The sequence below is a fragment of the Cyanistes caeruleus genome, chromosome 6, assembly GCF_971803275.1.
Source record: "Cyanistes caeruleus chromosome 6, bCyaCae1.hap1.1, whole genome shotgun sequence".
In the NCBI taxonomy this organism is placed as follows: Eukaryota; Metazoa; Chordata; class Aves; order Passeriformes; family Paridae; genus Cyanistes; species Cyanistes caeruleus.
Window position 1 is genome coordinate 31,603,872 of NC_141706.1, and position 14,870 is coordinate 31,618,741.

At 42.0% G+C, this 14,870-nt stretch overlaps 1 protein-coding gene across 1 annotated transcript in view; it reads right to left on the reverse strand.

Annotated features, from left to right (window-relative positions):
• Positions 1-14,870, reverse strand: part of LTK (leukocyte receptor tyrosine kinase) — a 128,972-nt gene that overhangs the window by 20,202 nt on the left and 93,900 nt on the right. Inside the window, exons 12-17 of the mRNA XM_086892837.1 lie at positions 10,014-10,108; positions 5,157-5,258; positions 3,371-3,548; positions 2,706-2,856; positions 419-574; positions 84-100 (exon numbers count right to left, since the gene is read on the reverse strand). Coding sequence (XP_086748963.1) covers positions 84-100; positions 419-574; positions 2,706-2,856; positions 3,371-3,548; positions 5,157-5,258; positions 10,014-10,108 — 699 coding nt within the window. The remainder of the gene's footprint in view (positions 1-83; positions 101-418; positions 575-2,705; positions 2,857-3,370; positions 3,549-5,156; positions 5,259-10,013; positions 10,109-14,870) is intronic.

Here is a 14,870-nt window from a genome sequence, read left to right on the forward strand (position 1 = left end):
ATCCCAAAGAAAAGTGGCCTATGGCCAGGGCAATGCTACTGCTTGTCTCAGATAATCATTACAAAAATATTTCACATTATGTTCCTGAGTACAAAAGTAACTGTTTAACTGAACATCAAGGTTTTGTGATTCATTTTTTTAGGACTGCTGCCAACATTAAAGTGGGATCCTGGTGTAATTCCCACATCTGAGCTGTTAAGGACTGAGGAACCAGTTCAGCTAGCCTAGTGACAGTGATAAATATGAACAAGGATATGAAAAGAGATAAACAACTAAAAAGAAAAAAACCAAAGAGAGACAGAAACATGAGAGGGAGGCAGAAGAGGAATATTCATTTTTCATAGTCTTTTTTAAAATAACTCTATCATATTCCGTGACTGACAGTGAGAGCTAGTTGTTTTGCTGGACACTGTCAGGCAGGATACAAAGAGGAAATACTTACTCTAAAGATGTAGGTTGCTCCTCCTCCACCCCCACCTCCTCCAGCCCATTCCTTCAGGTCCCTTTTTTTTTTGTAATCTTCTTCAATGAGAGATGACTCCCCTAAGCAGATCTTCTGGGTTTCAGGATTGCCCTGAAAGGAGACAAGAAATGGACTCATATCAGCAAAGTCCAACTCTTGAGACTTGTCTGTGTATTTCAGTCTAATTATGTCCTAATGCCTGTCATGCATACTAGACATATATAAACCAGTATGTAGCTTATCTCTGTAGAAAGTGACCTTTTCTGCTATGACTGAGGGATAGATCTGTCTGTAACTTCTGATTTGCAAACTCACTTTACACAGGCAAATGAATAAAGATGTATAGGAAAAATGTAATAACTCATTGTTAATTTCACATAACCAATGCTTTGCATATTTAGATCTTCTTATAACCAAAAACATTTAAATATTTTTGAGTATGGATTAATTTGAGAACTTTCTTACTGACACATTTACAATTTATTTCTCAGGGAGATAAATGCATAAAGGCAACCCACATATTGTTAAGAATAATCTATTAATCCATCTTAGAAGAGTAATTTGGAGGCTCAGAAGTTTCCTGCACCAGTCTTACTGCCTGTGTCCTCTCATTCATGCAGAATGACAGAATGGGGAAGGCTGGAAGTGACCACTGGAGGTCATCTAGTCAGTCCAACCTCCCTGCTCAAGCAGACCTCCCTGGAGAGTGTAACGCAGGATTGTGTCCTGATGGCTTTTGGCTGTCTCCAGAGAAGGAGACTCTACAATCCCTCTGGGTAGCCTGTTCCAGTTCTCAGTCACTCCCACAGCAAAGAAAGTCTTCATCACATTCAGGTGGAACATGTTCCATTTTCTGCCCATTGCGTCTCATCCCAAGACTGAGACTGAAACTGATTGAAAGTTGACAGAGGAAGAGCTCTTTCTCAATTCTGTTAGTGATGATGCATGGCCTTTCTTAGTTGGTGAAGCAATTTGTCTGGTTAATTCAAACAGGAGAACAAAAGATGGCAAGGAAGATGAAGACCAGGGAAAAGCAACTGGGGTAAATCTGAGGAGAGAGCATCAAGGTTTGGAGCTGCAAGACTGCTCCAGAGAAAGAAAAACAAACATCAGTCACCCATTATACAGATTCATCACAATTTCCAAAGCCAAAGAAAGCTGGGCTTTGGAAGTGGGAAAAATTAACTGCAACTTTTTCCAGTAGCATCTGCCAAAGGGAGATAGTGCTGGGTTATAATTTGCAATTTGGAGAACAAATGATGAAATGCAAGGGATTAACAGATAACTTTTCAGATTATGACCTAAAACTAGAGAGTGCACTGCGAAGGGAATTGCAGATACAAAAATGTATTTTTATTTAAATAGGTATGATTCTTGAACTATATAAAGTGAAGAAAATGTGGGTTTAGAGTCTATTGCGGCATCTGGGTGAGACATCATATCCTGCAGGAAAGTAAACAGCAGCTTCAAATTCCTACAGGAATAGTTTATGCATCCCCAAACATATGTGGGGAAAAAACAGCTTTGTTCCTAGGCAGGGGTTAACAGCAACTCTGGAACAAGGCAGTATCAAAAACTGAAACTGAAAAGAGGTAGTTTTTGAGTCTAAGTGATAAAAGGACTTTCAGATCACTTGGTCTAGCATTTAGAGGACACATATATAAGCATTCATGTCATAAATTTCCATTTCTCATGAGTGTTCTATTATCATCACAAAAACCTAATCCAGTGGCCGCTGGAGTTAGTGGGAAGATTCTCACTGGTTTTAGTAGGCTTTGGATTCAGACTTTAGCCTCTAAGTTTAGAGAGTATGTAACACAGTGCAGCCACAATGCTGCTGGATGCTTCCATAAATAATAGTAAATTTTCTGAAAATCCTTGCAGACAGAAAAAACCCTAGACTGTGGAAAAACAACCGAGGGAGTACATCACTTGCCTATGAGCTTCCTGCTTAAAATCAGCACAAGAGAGCTGATGGAGAACTTATTTCAAACACCAGGAGCTTAAAGCAAAGTTTCTGTGGGCTTCATATTTGTTTGTGCACTTTGGGATTGTTTTTCTTTTCAGGGTTCCTTATATCTGTTTTGAGATTCTTTCTAACTTCTTTTATTGGTTCTTTCCTGTCTCCTGACCGGATTTCATTGCTGGACTTTGGGATTCCTATCTTTTATCACCAAACCTCAAGCCACCCACTGAATAGTATCTGCAAGATCTCTGCCCACATGTGCTTTGTGGCCCTCACCCCAGGGCAGGCATCTTCCCCCTGCTGCCCCACTAAGATGTACAGCAGCTCATCTTTCTCCAGGTGGAAGGTGGCTGAGATGAAGACCCCGTGGGACCTCTTATTGTGGTTTTTGGCTCCCTTCCCCCCAGCTGCTCCATAGGCAGAAATCCTGCAAGACAAAGTAAATAATTGAAGAAACAACTCTCACAGTTCTCATCCCCAAAGTAAATCCATCTGCAAGGTCTCCCCGGCCTTCAATTCCAAACAGACATTTCTCCAGAGCAGGCTCCCCTGCTGTAGCACTCATGGCTATGCTTTGTCTGAGACCCATATAGGTTACACAAGAGGACAGACCAACCCACACCTGAGTGCTGGAAACAGAGACTGCAGGAGCAAATAGCATGAGCTGGTATAGCCCACTCCAGGAGTCTAAGGCTACAGGACTGAGATGATGGCAGAACTTCTACTTGACTGCATGCCTACACCTACTCCTGACCTCTTCTACATCACTACTCACCCTTCCCTGCTTCACAGTAGCTCAGATATTTATCCTTATAGCTACCCCTCCCATTTCTTCAGTGTCCCCTCCACCCACTCTGTACAGGTGGTCCCACACTCATGCTTGTTGAAACTCCACAAACAAAAAGCAGGCTGCCCCACTCTCAGCAGACACTGATCCTCACCTGTATCTGTTTGTGGCTGGCACTCTCCAGACCTGCACTCCTCGGAGCCTGCCCTCCTTCTCCACAGTCACCGACACATTGCTGTTCTTGTAGGCACTGTCACACTGAGCTTGAGTTGGCCCACGGGGACCACTGGCACCACATGTTGAGAACCACCACAGAACAACTGTTGTGTCCCCTGTGACCAAAACAGCAAGAGTTGAGTCATAAGATGTTGAGATGTGAGCTTCCCTGTATTTCTCAGTATTATTACATTATACCCACTTTCTTCTAGTCATAGCACAACTGCTGCTTTGCTTTTCTCCTCTCTCACCTTATTTCCTGCACACTATTCGATAAATCATGGGCTGAAGATAAAGTTTATCAATTGGGTGTGAGGGGGGAAAGGAAAAGGGAAGAGGGACTGAACTTCTAAGAATGGATTTATCAAAATGTCTCACAGGCATGATCAAAGTCCTCTTCTCAGTGCCAGTCTGGAGCAAGAAGATGTTCAACTTTCCAAATGAGAACCAAGCCACTTGCACAGAGACAAGGGTTGAAAACATCTGTCATTACAGCTAGTGACCATTTATGAAACACAATGGAAGTTTTAAAGAACTTGTCTCAGGCTCTCACAAGAAACCTGTGGTGGCAGAAACAGCCAGGGGACAGCCTCTTGCTACCATCTGTAGGGACCCTCTTCCCCAAGCAATTTCTTTCCTGGTTCTCATTAAGCATTATTCTTTTCTTTCTACAACAGTGCAGCAGATAAGGATGTCCTCCCTTTCAAAACCATTTTCTAAGAGCCAAAAAAGTCCATCTTCTCCACTGAATTTCATGAGGCCTAAGAATAAAACTTTTCAGTAACATATCTAAAAACTGTGTGATGCAGTGCACAAAAACCAGGGTCAAAAGTAGAACTGTTTAAGAGCTGAATGATTAAAATAGAGGTAAAAATTACAAACCTTTAAAAGAAAAATTACAATCTTATTTAAAGGAAAAGGCAAGCAAAACTATCCCCAACAGAAATGCTCATCCTGTGAACCTGCAGATGGATCAATGCAGTGTGAGTTTCAGCTGTGTGACAGCATTCCCCCGAGCTAATGGGGCCAGACAGCAGTGCAGATTGTCATATTCCAGGTGGACACGGCCTTCAGGAGCTGGTACAGTCACACACTGGTATTTTTTGGCTGCAAAACAGCCTCAAGAGAACCTCTCCTCCTCACCTTCTCCTTTAGACATCTCTTCTCACCCACACAATTCTTATCTGTCCTGCAGAGTGGCAATCTCTGCCACTATCAGTAAATTAGTCCCCAGTGTTCCCTGTTCTCCTACTTTTTCATCCAATTTTTCTCTTTGGTGGATTTCCTCATCCTCACTTACTTCTCCCTGGATTTTTATCTTTGCACCACCTTTACACCACTATTCTACACTCATTTTTTTTTCTGCTTCAGTGCTCAGCACTCTTTCTATTCCCAACTTTCTGTACAGGTCTATACCTTTCGTTCCTAAGCTGCCTTTCCGTGCACTCCGAATCTGAGTCATGCAGTTTCTGTTCTCACTTGAAGAGATTCTGCTTTTCTTTAAAGAAAATTTCAGGCATCTCAGGGCTGGTGAGCTGGTCTCCAGCAAACTGTTTCCCTCTAGCCAAACAGTGATGACCTGACACAATGTCTACATCTTTGGCGTGGATTATATTGCTCATACAGTTGTCTCATTGCTGCAGGCAGGCAGATCACACACAGGAGACAGGAAGGGAGCCACCTTTTATAGCCAAGAGACAGGTTTGCAGTACTGAATCATGTACCTGGGAGGGAGGGCTCTTCCAGGGGGTTCAGAAGGTGCTCATCCAGGATACTAATCTCACGTGGGTACTGGCGTTTCTCACCAAAATGATTTGGTTGTCTCCCTGTAATAGTTTGTGGAACAGAGGAAAGAGGTGGGGAGTATGGTAGAAAAGAGGGATGGAGAATTTAAAGATTACATGAATTAATTAAGTACAACCATTTGGTTAAGATAAGTAAATATTACCTTGGGTAGGAAAGGTGTTTTGAGCGATCATAATTTTGCACTACTCTTTTGAGCCCATGTCTTAGGTTAGCTACTTGTATCTGTGCTGAAGGCAGTGGGTCTTCACATGAACACAGACCCTCCATGTTATCCCCCTCCCCATGCAGGATAAGCCCCTTGGTCTGCAATTTCCTCTAGCTGTGATTACAAGAGATTTTAGGAAAAACGTAGTGTGGGAGAACAGATATCAGGTGTTGATGTTCTGCAAGTCAAAGAGGCAGGTGACAATTCTGGACAGTCAAATGACCGGAGGTGTAAAGGAGAGTGGTGACAAAAATAATTTTCTCTGGATCTAAATAGTGTCATGGCAAGTAACCCAGCTTAACAGACCACTCCCACCTCAGCAACCAACTTTGAGCACCTGAGAGCTCACTCAGAAAGTAAATAGCTAAATAAAATTACATGTCTCACTAACATACACAGTTAAGAAACAGAAACATAGCCTTGACACAAGCTGTAAATCTTTGGACAAACCTTTTTGTAAATCACAGAGCAATACCGTACATTTCTGACCACTGAGACAGGCCTTTGAAAACCAGCCCTTTCTCAGAGAGGAGGAATTTCAAATCAATTGCTGATTCAAAATATCTGATGCATTGAGAACACCACAACACCAATGCTGCCTTGCAACAGGAAAAGATATTAATGAACCTTTGCCTCATAATCTGCAAACATCCTGTTTCATTAAATTACCTATTTTTATGCAGATTTTTGATTGGAAAATCTCTAAGAGAAAGGACAAGCTTCTTTCCATTTTGTGAGCCCTCAATTAATTTAATACTGAACATTTTTCATCAGTTGAAAAACATTACAAATATTTCAATTTGTTCCAGTTGTGAGAAACTAACAGCTGCCTGATGCTCTACTGAAAAGAGACTCACTCAGTTCCAGATGGACAATTATCTCTGCCACAAAGCCACTGCTCTAAATAGCAATAATTAACACCCTTGTTAGCTGTGTCAGAAAGGCCAAATAACTAATTGAAGCATGGAGACCTTGCTGAGCTTTTACCCCTGAGAATATTCCCCCCAGGTCCGACTGAAAGCACATTAATGCATGCAAATAAAAGAAAGCTTTGTACTGACACACTCTGTTCATACTGAGATGGAGAACTTCAATGGATGGAGTTGTCAAGCCAGTGAAAAATGAAATTAACCCAAAACAAATGAAATTAATCAAACGCAAGGAGGAAAACAGAATGAAAAATACAATGCATGGCCAGAAAAGATGCTCCCCAAGGCCTGTGCTGAATTACAAATTCCAAAGGTCACAACAGTTTCAGATACTTAGAGATGTACAAGAAGTTTGGTAATGTTTGCCAGAGCAAAGGAATGTGAGTCACTCTGAAACAGAGTTGATCTGTGCGTCTGCATGGATTTTTTTGTGGCATCCCAACTGAGTATCCTAAGGCAAAGCCTCATTTCCAAAGTATTTCCTCCTTCTCCAAACAGTCTCAAACCCTTGCTCTCCAGAAGAAACCTTCTGTCTCCTCTGTACTAAGCAGCAGATGAGCTGCAAAGCAGGCTGAGCGTCTGCTTGTCCACATGAGCTGTTAACTCTTTGAAGGCTGGTGTTTTATGCACTGTGAGACATGAACTTGTAAGGTGGCATTTTCTACAAACCTAGTGTAGCCCTGTGAGCCAGGGTGTGGTGTGCCAGTATATTTTAGTTTCCACTTCCTCTTCTAACAGCCAACATGTTGGCAGTAGAGTGAATGGAAGGGAACAAGAATTAACTCATATCAAGGTGTATCTATATTAAAAAAAAAAATGCAAAGAGCACAGACTTCCTTTCTCCAGGTTTTAGCTAACACTGATTTTCCCACTGAAAAGAGAGAGAATTATAAAGGAGAAAGAGAGGGCAGCCTATGCAGGCAGAGAGCTAAAGTAAGTCGTTCCTTCACTGCTTCAATGTCCCTGTGACTGTAATGACAATAGTGATAGAGATCTGGTGGCTGAGATTAATCAGAGTAAGATGCCTCACAGGATCCTCAAGGAATGAATGGTCTCCTCAGAGATCCCACCTTACTAATGCTGGTTGCAATACTCCTGGAAATCAGACTTTGTTGGACCAGGGACTCTAAAATCAAGTACAGATAGTCTATACAAAAGCTCTCTTTGGACAGTCTTGCCATTTATAAAGCAATCTTCTGGGAAATTGCAAATGATGCACAGACTGAAATACAATTTCTAGGCCAGGGCAGTAGAGTTTGATAGACCTACAAGACCCATGATCTTAATTGGAACAATACAATAATACAAGCACCAAAAGATAATAGTAAAGGCAGTGAGAAGGTCAACTCAACTATCAGCATTCTATTTGCTGTGCCAGTCCACATTTTTATGTTAAGGCACTCAGAATTTAGACCTCTTCCTATATAAGCACTGATTCGCTGAAACAATGAAGTATCTTTATGTCTGTCTGCCTGAAGTTCTCACAATGAACCAGACATGTCATCCATTCTGTGACACTGTCTTACACAAGGTGGTTGTAAAAGCCAAAATGTGCTTTCTCCTCGCCTTTTTCACAGGGAGAAACATCTGTCAATGCCCAGGAGCTGCCATCCAAAGAATGGTCTGTTTGGGTTTTGTCCTTATTGATGATGTCTCTTGAGCTGCCCTCACTACTCAGTTGTTCTCTTAAATCTTACCGAACCTTTTCTCTCAGTTTTGAGTATATGGAAAACCTCACCTTCTTTCCCATCTTGCATACAAAAACAGTGCTTTCATTCTGGGTTTTGTAGAGAGTTGAACTACAAGATTGAAGTGGATGGAGAAAATAATATTTACATCCAAGCAAGCAGCAAATCTTTCCTTCCTGCCATACATCCTTCCTGCTGCCCTCATGAAAAGAATTCACTGCTTGGATTTTAATTGGCTCTGTCTCTGACATCTGAAACCTGTCCTTGCCAGGGAGAAGTAATTTCATTACTGAAAACACAGCAGAGCTGCTGGGCTTCTCTGCAACCTAACTGAATTAAAGTCATGAGAAGACAAATACAAGGGGGTTGCTTTCAGAGGCGAGAAAACGTCAATTTGCAAAGAGGATTCAAGAAACAATAGCAAGCGCAAGGCTTCCGAGAAATGTTTCCTTCGTGATATGTTTCTTCTGCATGACTCACACATCTCTGGGTCGTGCCTTCAGATGGGGTAAATGCCAGTTGCTCCTGGACATCAGTGCAATTTATCCCAAGTGAAAATAAGGAGTAACTCAGGCAGTCTAATGGACAAGTTCTGATAACATTGCTGCAGGGGCATTTATGCCCCACCTGTTTGCCAAAGGATGCGTGCCTACATCACTCCCAGCAAAATGTCTGTGGGGAAAGTGGAGGATCTACCTGAGGGCAGTAAACTCCAGCAGTGGGGTGCACATCAGCTGGCTGGAGTCACTCCCTACAGTTTCCCCAAGATTCCAGAACAAGCTGTTGGCATGGAGGTTCCAAAGTGTTTGGGAGAGAGGGCTGTTGAGGAGCTGAAGTGAAAAAAATGAAATTACCATAGACGATCAGCTTTTCCTCTTAATTTCAAGTGAAAGTCTGCATCCTCAGCATTTTATAGAAGAGTGGATTCAGTGCCCACAGAACAAAGGGACAGAGAACAGGACACTGAACCAGAAAAGTCTGGGAAGGAAGAGTGGCTTCTGCTGATGAGCTTTTAACACATCTGTTTCGACATAAGCCTTCCCATATGTTATGTTAGGCTACAGCTAGCCACTGCAGGGACATGCTATTACCCTAAAAGCTGACATACTGGGTGTGGTGACACATAGAATGGTACAGTATCACCAATCCACATTTTGACTGCAACAGAAATCACCACTCAAGTGATGCACGTCTTCCAGTTCCTTTGCAACAGAGCATGTCTTTTCCCCAGGGACAAAAGAAGGCACTTTCTAGTCTCTGCAAGTAGTTCAAGTACCTAACTTCTTTCCCCTTGAATGCTAAGAAAAACCATTACAACTCTTTCTAACACGTTTCAAAGGGTAGCATGGCTCCATTTTTTTCTGGAATAGTTGTCAGTCACGTTCACAGTAACGTAGCAAAGGAAAGCTGTTATATATATCTGACAGTGAAAGCTGATGTACCTCCTTACAGACTAAAACAAACTTGGAGTAATCTAAATTTTATTGTCAGAGAGTCAATTTACTCCTTCATTTTCTTCCTTTTCTCCACAAAATTATGGTGACTTTCCCCTTTGATTTCAACAAATTTATTTCAGCTATTAATTACCAGGGTGCACAGATCAGCAGGGACTGTGAAAAAACAGTGTGATGTAATCCTTCCACTTAGGGCTAAGGAATAAGTTTAATGTTTCTTGCCAAGACACACAGACAGGTCTCAACTAGGTGATATAGAATATCTCAGCTTAGAGGGAAAAAAATTAAAAAAAATAAAAGAGCTCTGGGAGACTGACACAGAGTAAAATTGCCTCCACTTTCAATCCTCAGTAGGTCTGAGATAAAATGGCACTGTGCTGAAAAAGCTGACACAAATGACCCATGCACACTCTGTGGGGAGAACAGAAAGTGTCTCCTGGATCTGTGGGATGCTGATGACCCAAATTTTTGGGGGGATTCTGCAACATTTGTGGCTCACCGTCAGTGAAGCAGTCCAGGCCAAATGTGATGTTGTCAATAGCAATGTCAGCTTGGGAATTCCAACCCCAGGTTGCCAGGAGTTCCAGTTGAAACCTTTGCAATAAGGGAGACATTTTAGAGAACACCAACAAAGGACTAAGGAGAGGAAAAAACAAAACAAAACAAAGCAAACAAACAACCTCCCTAAAAATACAATGTTCTCTTATCATGGAAAAAAGATCATCACTATTTACAATTTTTCCTCCAGACAAGTCCAGCTGAGCAGCCAAAAGGGCTTGCTATAAGTCTCAGACACATATCAACCCCTCGTAAGCACCACAATGTTCATACAATTCCGCATTTCATGGGGAACAAGAATGAGAGCCCTACTCCCCCTCTAGCTGCACATACATCCAAGCAACTGTCCCCCACTAACTGCCATACACAAACAACCATCCATTTTCAATTACCAGAAACAGTCAGAGAATTAGTCTGAGGGAAAAAATATCTCCTTCTTTCCACCCCTGAAGGGATAGAGTAAAAACTGAACAGAGTATCCTAATGTCTTGGGCCTGATCCTCAGCCAGTGTTAACTCCGAAGGTGACACGAGTTTATTTCAGAAGGGTGGGACATTATAAATTTCAGCCATAATTCCTTGAGGAGTCACCTCCCTGGACTGTCTCATCTCTTTCCACTATGACCAGGTGTTGTTTATCTAGGAGCTCTGTCACATCCCATGTGTATTGCTACCTTCTGAATTCACAAAGAAGTAAGAAAATGAGCTGAAGGATCTCCTTCTAATGGATAGGACTGAATTGTTTTTCACTACATTTCAGAAATAAGCAGATGTCTGATGTCCAGTCCATTTAGTGCTTATTAAAAGCATATGGACAGGACCTCTATTGCTGTCTCTGGTAAAGCTCAATGATGATTTCTGAGAGATCAAGCACTGACCTGCCTAACACATTAATCATTCAGCCTAGAAACACACTTGTCCCAAATTAGTGGCAATAAAATATGTGTGCATTCCACCCACCAACCAAATGTTGGTTGATATCCACAGTTAGTTGCATAGCTGCATACAAATCTTTAGAGATAAACTGCTTTTACCCCAACTCAAGAATGACCCCTTGTGCTTAAATGAAAGCATCCACACCTTTAGGATCTGAGCACTCTGGGAGTAAGTCCAGCAAATGCAAGTCAAGGGTCTCTTGAATGACCTCTTAGCTGTGGTGTTAGTGGGGGAATTTTTCATTAGATCCCTTCCTACAGAAACCCTCCTCTTCAATAGTAGGCTTAGCAAGAGCATTTTCAAACCTTGCATATAAGTCCACTGACAAATGACAATAATCCCCCCATCTGTCTGATGGAAGAGAGTCAGAGCACCCTGAGCCCAGAACCAGGGCACTTACAGGACCCACAGACACAGCACCACATCCTACCCCTTCTTTAAGGCAATCACATGGCATTATACCCTTGGTCAGGTCAATCTGCTGTGTGTGGTCCATGGAGACAGAGCAGACAAGGGTCTCTGGCACTGGTAGGTTTCTGCTCCAGCTGAGTACAAGGGGGACCTTGAGGAATGACACCCCCCCCCACCCCACTGCATGAGAATTGACAGCCTCTAGGCTGTGTATGCCTCCCTTTCCTCTTAACTTCAGAAAAGGGGGAGGAATTTGCCTTTTCAATTCAGTGCTGTGTTAGCCAGAGGGGTTTCTAGTGTTCCTGTTCATTGATCTCATTTTGCTGACTCCAACAAATTATATTCACCAGCTCTCTGTTGTCTGGTCTTCTGCCTGTTTGGTTTTCTCCTGATAGCATTATTTTTCCTTGTATGTGTGAACCAAATAAGTGAATTTGCCAGCCAATCACCAGAAGCAGTTTTTCAGAGTAGCTAGATGCCCAGCTAGGAGGGTGATCAGGAACCTGTGTCTTTCTTCTCTCCTAAGAAATTAATTCATTGGGTGAAGGTCTTGCTAAGAACTACCTAAATAGAGCTTGTGGCCCCATCAAGCAGTTCATGGCCTGCAACTTCTTGTGTTTCAATTCATGTCTACTCTTCTCCCTCTGTGATCTGTCCCCTCCCTACCCACTTTACTACTGCCTACCATCCCCTTATGGAGCCAGGGGAAAGCACAGCCCCTTCCTATAGCAAGAGAAGAGGAGTTTCCTGAAGATTTGAGATACAGAAAAACAGCATCCCAGCTCAAAATCTGCACTAGAAATTACCCTAAGAACAGCATTGCAGAGCTTGCATTACCAAGGAAAGCTGACAATACTCTTAAATAAACAGAATAGTCATTAATAAAGTTTTATACCAAACTGTAATAAAATTGTCCAGCAATGTTCATCACACACCTCAGTTTACAATTGCTTTCAACTTCACCAGCATTAAAGCATTTTAGGCTGAAGTTTCCTATTTTGAGTGATTTGGTATGGCTTTTCTAGTGGTCAAGACATTTTGTGAGAGTCAAGGATGAGGCAATGCAGGGACTCATGATTCTGACCATGCTCAAAAATGCTGGTAACTTTATAAGCACTCAGTGCTACCAGGTATTGAAAGTGGGATCTGAAATTTGTGAGGAAAAGAGTCACATGGCAGACATGAGGTGTTTTTTTCATGTGAATGAGAATAAACTAAAATTTAAATAAAATATCTTTGAAATTTTTAAATCCCTGACATTTCCATGCCTGGTATTTTTATTTTTTTTAATCCTGCAGTTTCCTCTTCTCTGGATATCTGAAAGTCCAAGGCAAAATGGTACTTTCCAGGCAGTGCTATTATGAACCAGGTCAGGTCCTGCTTCAGTTACATGAGGGGAGAGCTGCCCTTCCAAATTAATGGATAAACATTTTATTCCCCTATCTAATTCTGGCTAAACAAGAGAAAAAAAAAGCTGCCTAAACTGAATCCAGAGTGAAAAATGTGACATCCTGGAGAGAGGCTGGGAGCTCATGGGGAATTTTACTGTAGAGGGGCTTGGACTTGGTGTGCAGGGGGTTTGAGCCCAAGATCCACAGAGAGAATTAAATAGCCAGTAAAACAGGAATACTGGGAATAAACCTTTACTGTAGGTCTGAAATGAAGGCACACAAGTCTGAAATGAAAGAGGTAGCTAGGAGGAGAAGGGAAGTGCAGGAAAGGGATTCAGACTTAATAATAAAAAATACCAAACCAAAACAACACACAGAGACAGCAGCTGCTGGAAGAGAGATGGAAACAAGAAGCAGGGAGAAGTTCAGAAAGGGAAGTTACAACCAGAGGCACGAGATAGATAAAATAGGTTCCCAGATGGCTGAAGCAAAAGAGAAAGAGACCAAGTGTATGAAAACAAGGAAGAAAAGCACCAAGTGGCCACAGAAGCAGGGAAAACAGGACAGAAGGAGTAGAGCATGGAAACAACAAGACATGAGGACTGGAATGGAGCCCGTGTCCTGGAGCACAAAGACCAGGGCTTCCTCCCTTGGGGAAACAGCTGCAGCACCTTCTAGCAAAGTGTGTGCTTGTTCTGTGTCTGTTATAGATCAGTGTAGCCAATGGCAACTCATCACTTCTGTCAGTCACCTGGCTAGCACAGGTGGTACATATTTGCCTTCTAGACTGAGCAGTTCCAGCCTCACCCACAGTGATCATCACTGTTGTGCCACTCAGTTTTAAATTTGAAAATGTTGTGCAAAAAGGTTACATGAAGTGAAACAAGGTAGAACTACTTGAAAGAGACTGTAATAATAAACGCATGCATGACCTACCTACATCTTTCATTTTGCCTAAGTGCTCAACATTTTCAAACATTACAGTATTTGAACATTTGAATATCAATTTTTTTCATCCCATGCTGGCTAGCGCTCCTAAGAAGTGTCTTGCTGTCCATTCCCTTCTGCCACATAAGATCCATTTTGCTTCATAATTAAGGGCCAATACAGAAATTGGAGGCTTCAGGGAACAAGCATAAGGGACCGTATATCAGAGGAGATAGAAGGTCTTAAATATCTCTGAACAGCCCCTTGGTCTCTGCTGCAGACAGGTCCACAGTAGAATGCTCAGAGCGAAGAGCTATTCTGCACTAATTCACTGGCCATACTTTACATATGCATAACTAAACAGATGCTAATGCACAGGGCCTCAGGTTGTGTCAGACAAGAATATTAAATACAGATTATTTGATAAAAATATTATAAGAATATTAAATACAGCAGGCAGACCAATCCTACCCTAAAGGAATCATTCATGGCAAAGGTGTGTATGGAGAGCACATGATAATAGTGGGATCACGGGTAATCAAGAAATTAAACTACAAAGAGGGTAGAGCAACATTCATAATATTCACTTTATAGACTCGGAGGGTTTTTTTCCTTGAGTTTCATGTGAAACGGGCCTTCCTCAGGAATATGAAAAAAACAAACAAGCAAACAGATTGGAGAAATTGAAAAAAAAAGTTTATGTTGTGCAAAATAACCAGCTACCAACACCAGCTACATGGCTTGTGACTGAGTGACAGTAGGTGAAGGAGGAGAAATGCCTGAATAAAATTTGATTGCATTGAAATTCTTTAAATCTTCAATATTTCACTTCATTTGAAAGCCAACGTTGTGCTGTATTTCCACATATAAACCCATGAAAATTTAAGTGCAAGGCTTATTTGGGCAACAGTCTTTTCTGAGAAAGCTTTTCTCCAGCTGCCCAGGCTGCACAGATACAGATCCCAAACTGGACAGCTGTGTTGACAGTTGTTGTGGGATTACCACCCCTTCGACTCACGTGAGTGTTTTTTACTGTGGGAGCACAAAGTGCAGCTCTGCTAATGCACCTGTTTCCCTGCTGGGAGCACTTTGCTCCTGTGAGTACACTGGCTTGCTCAGATTGCTGAAAGGTTT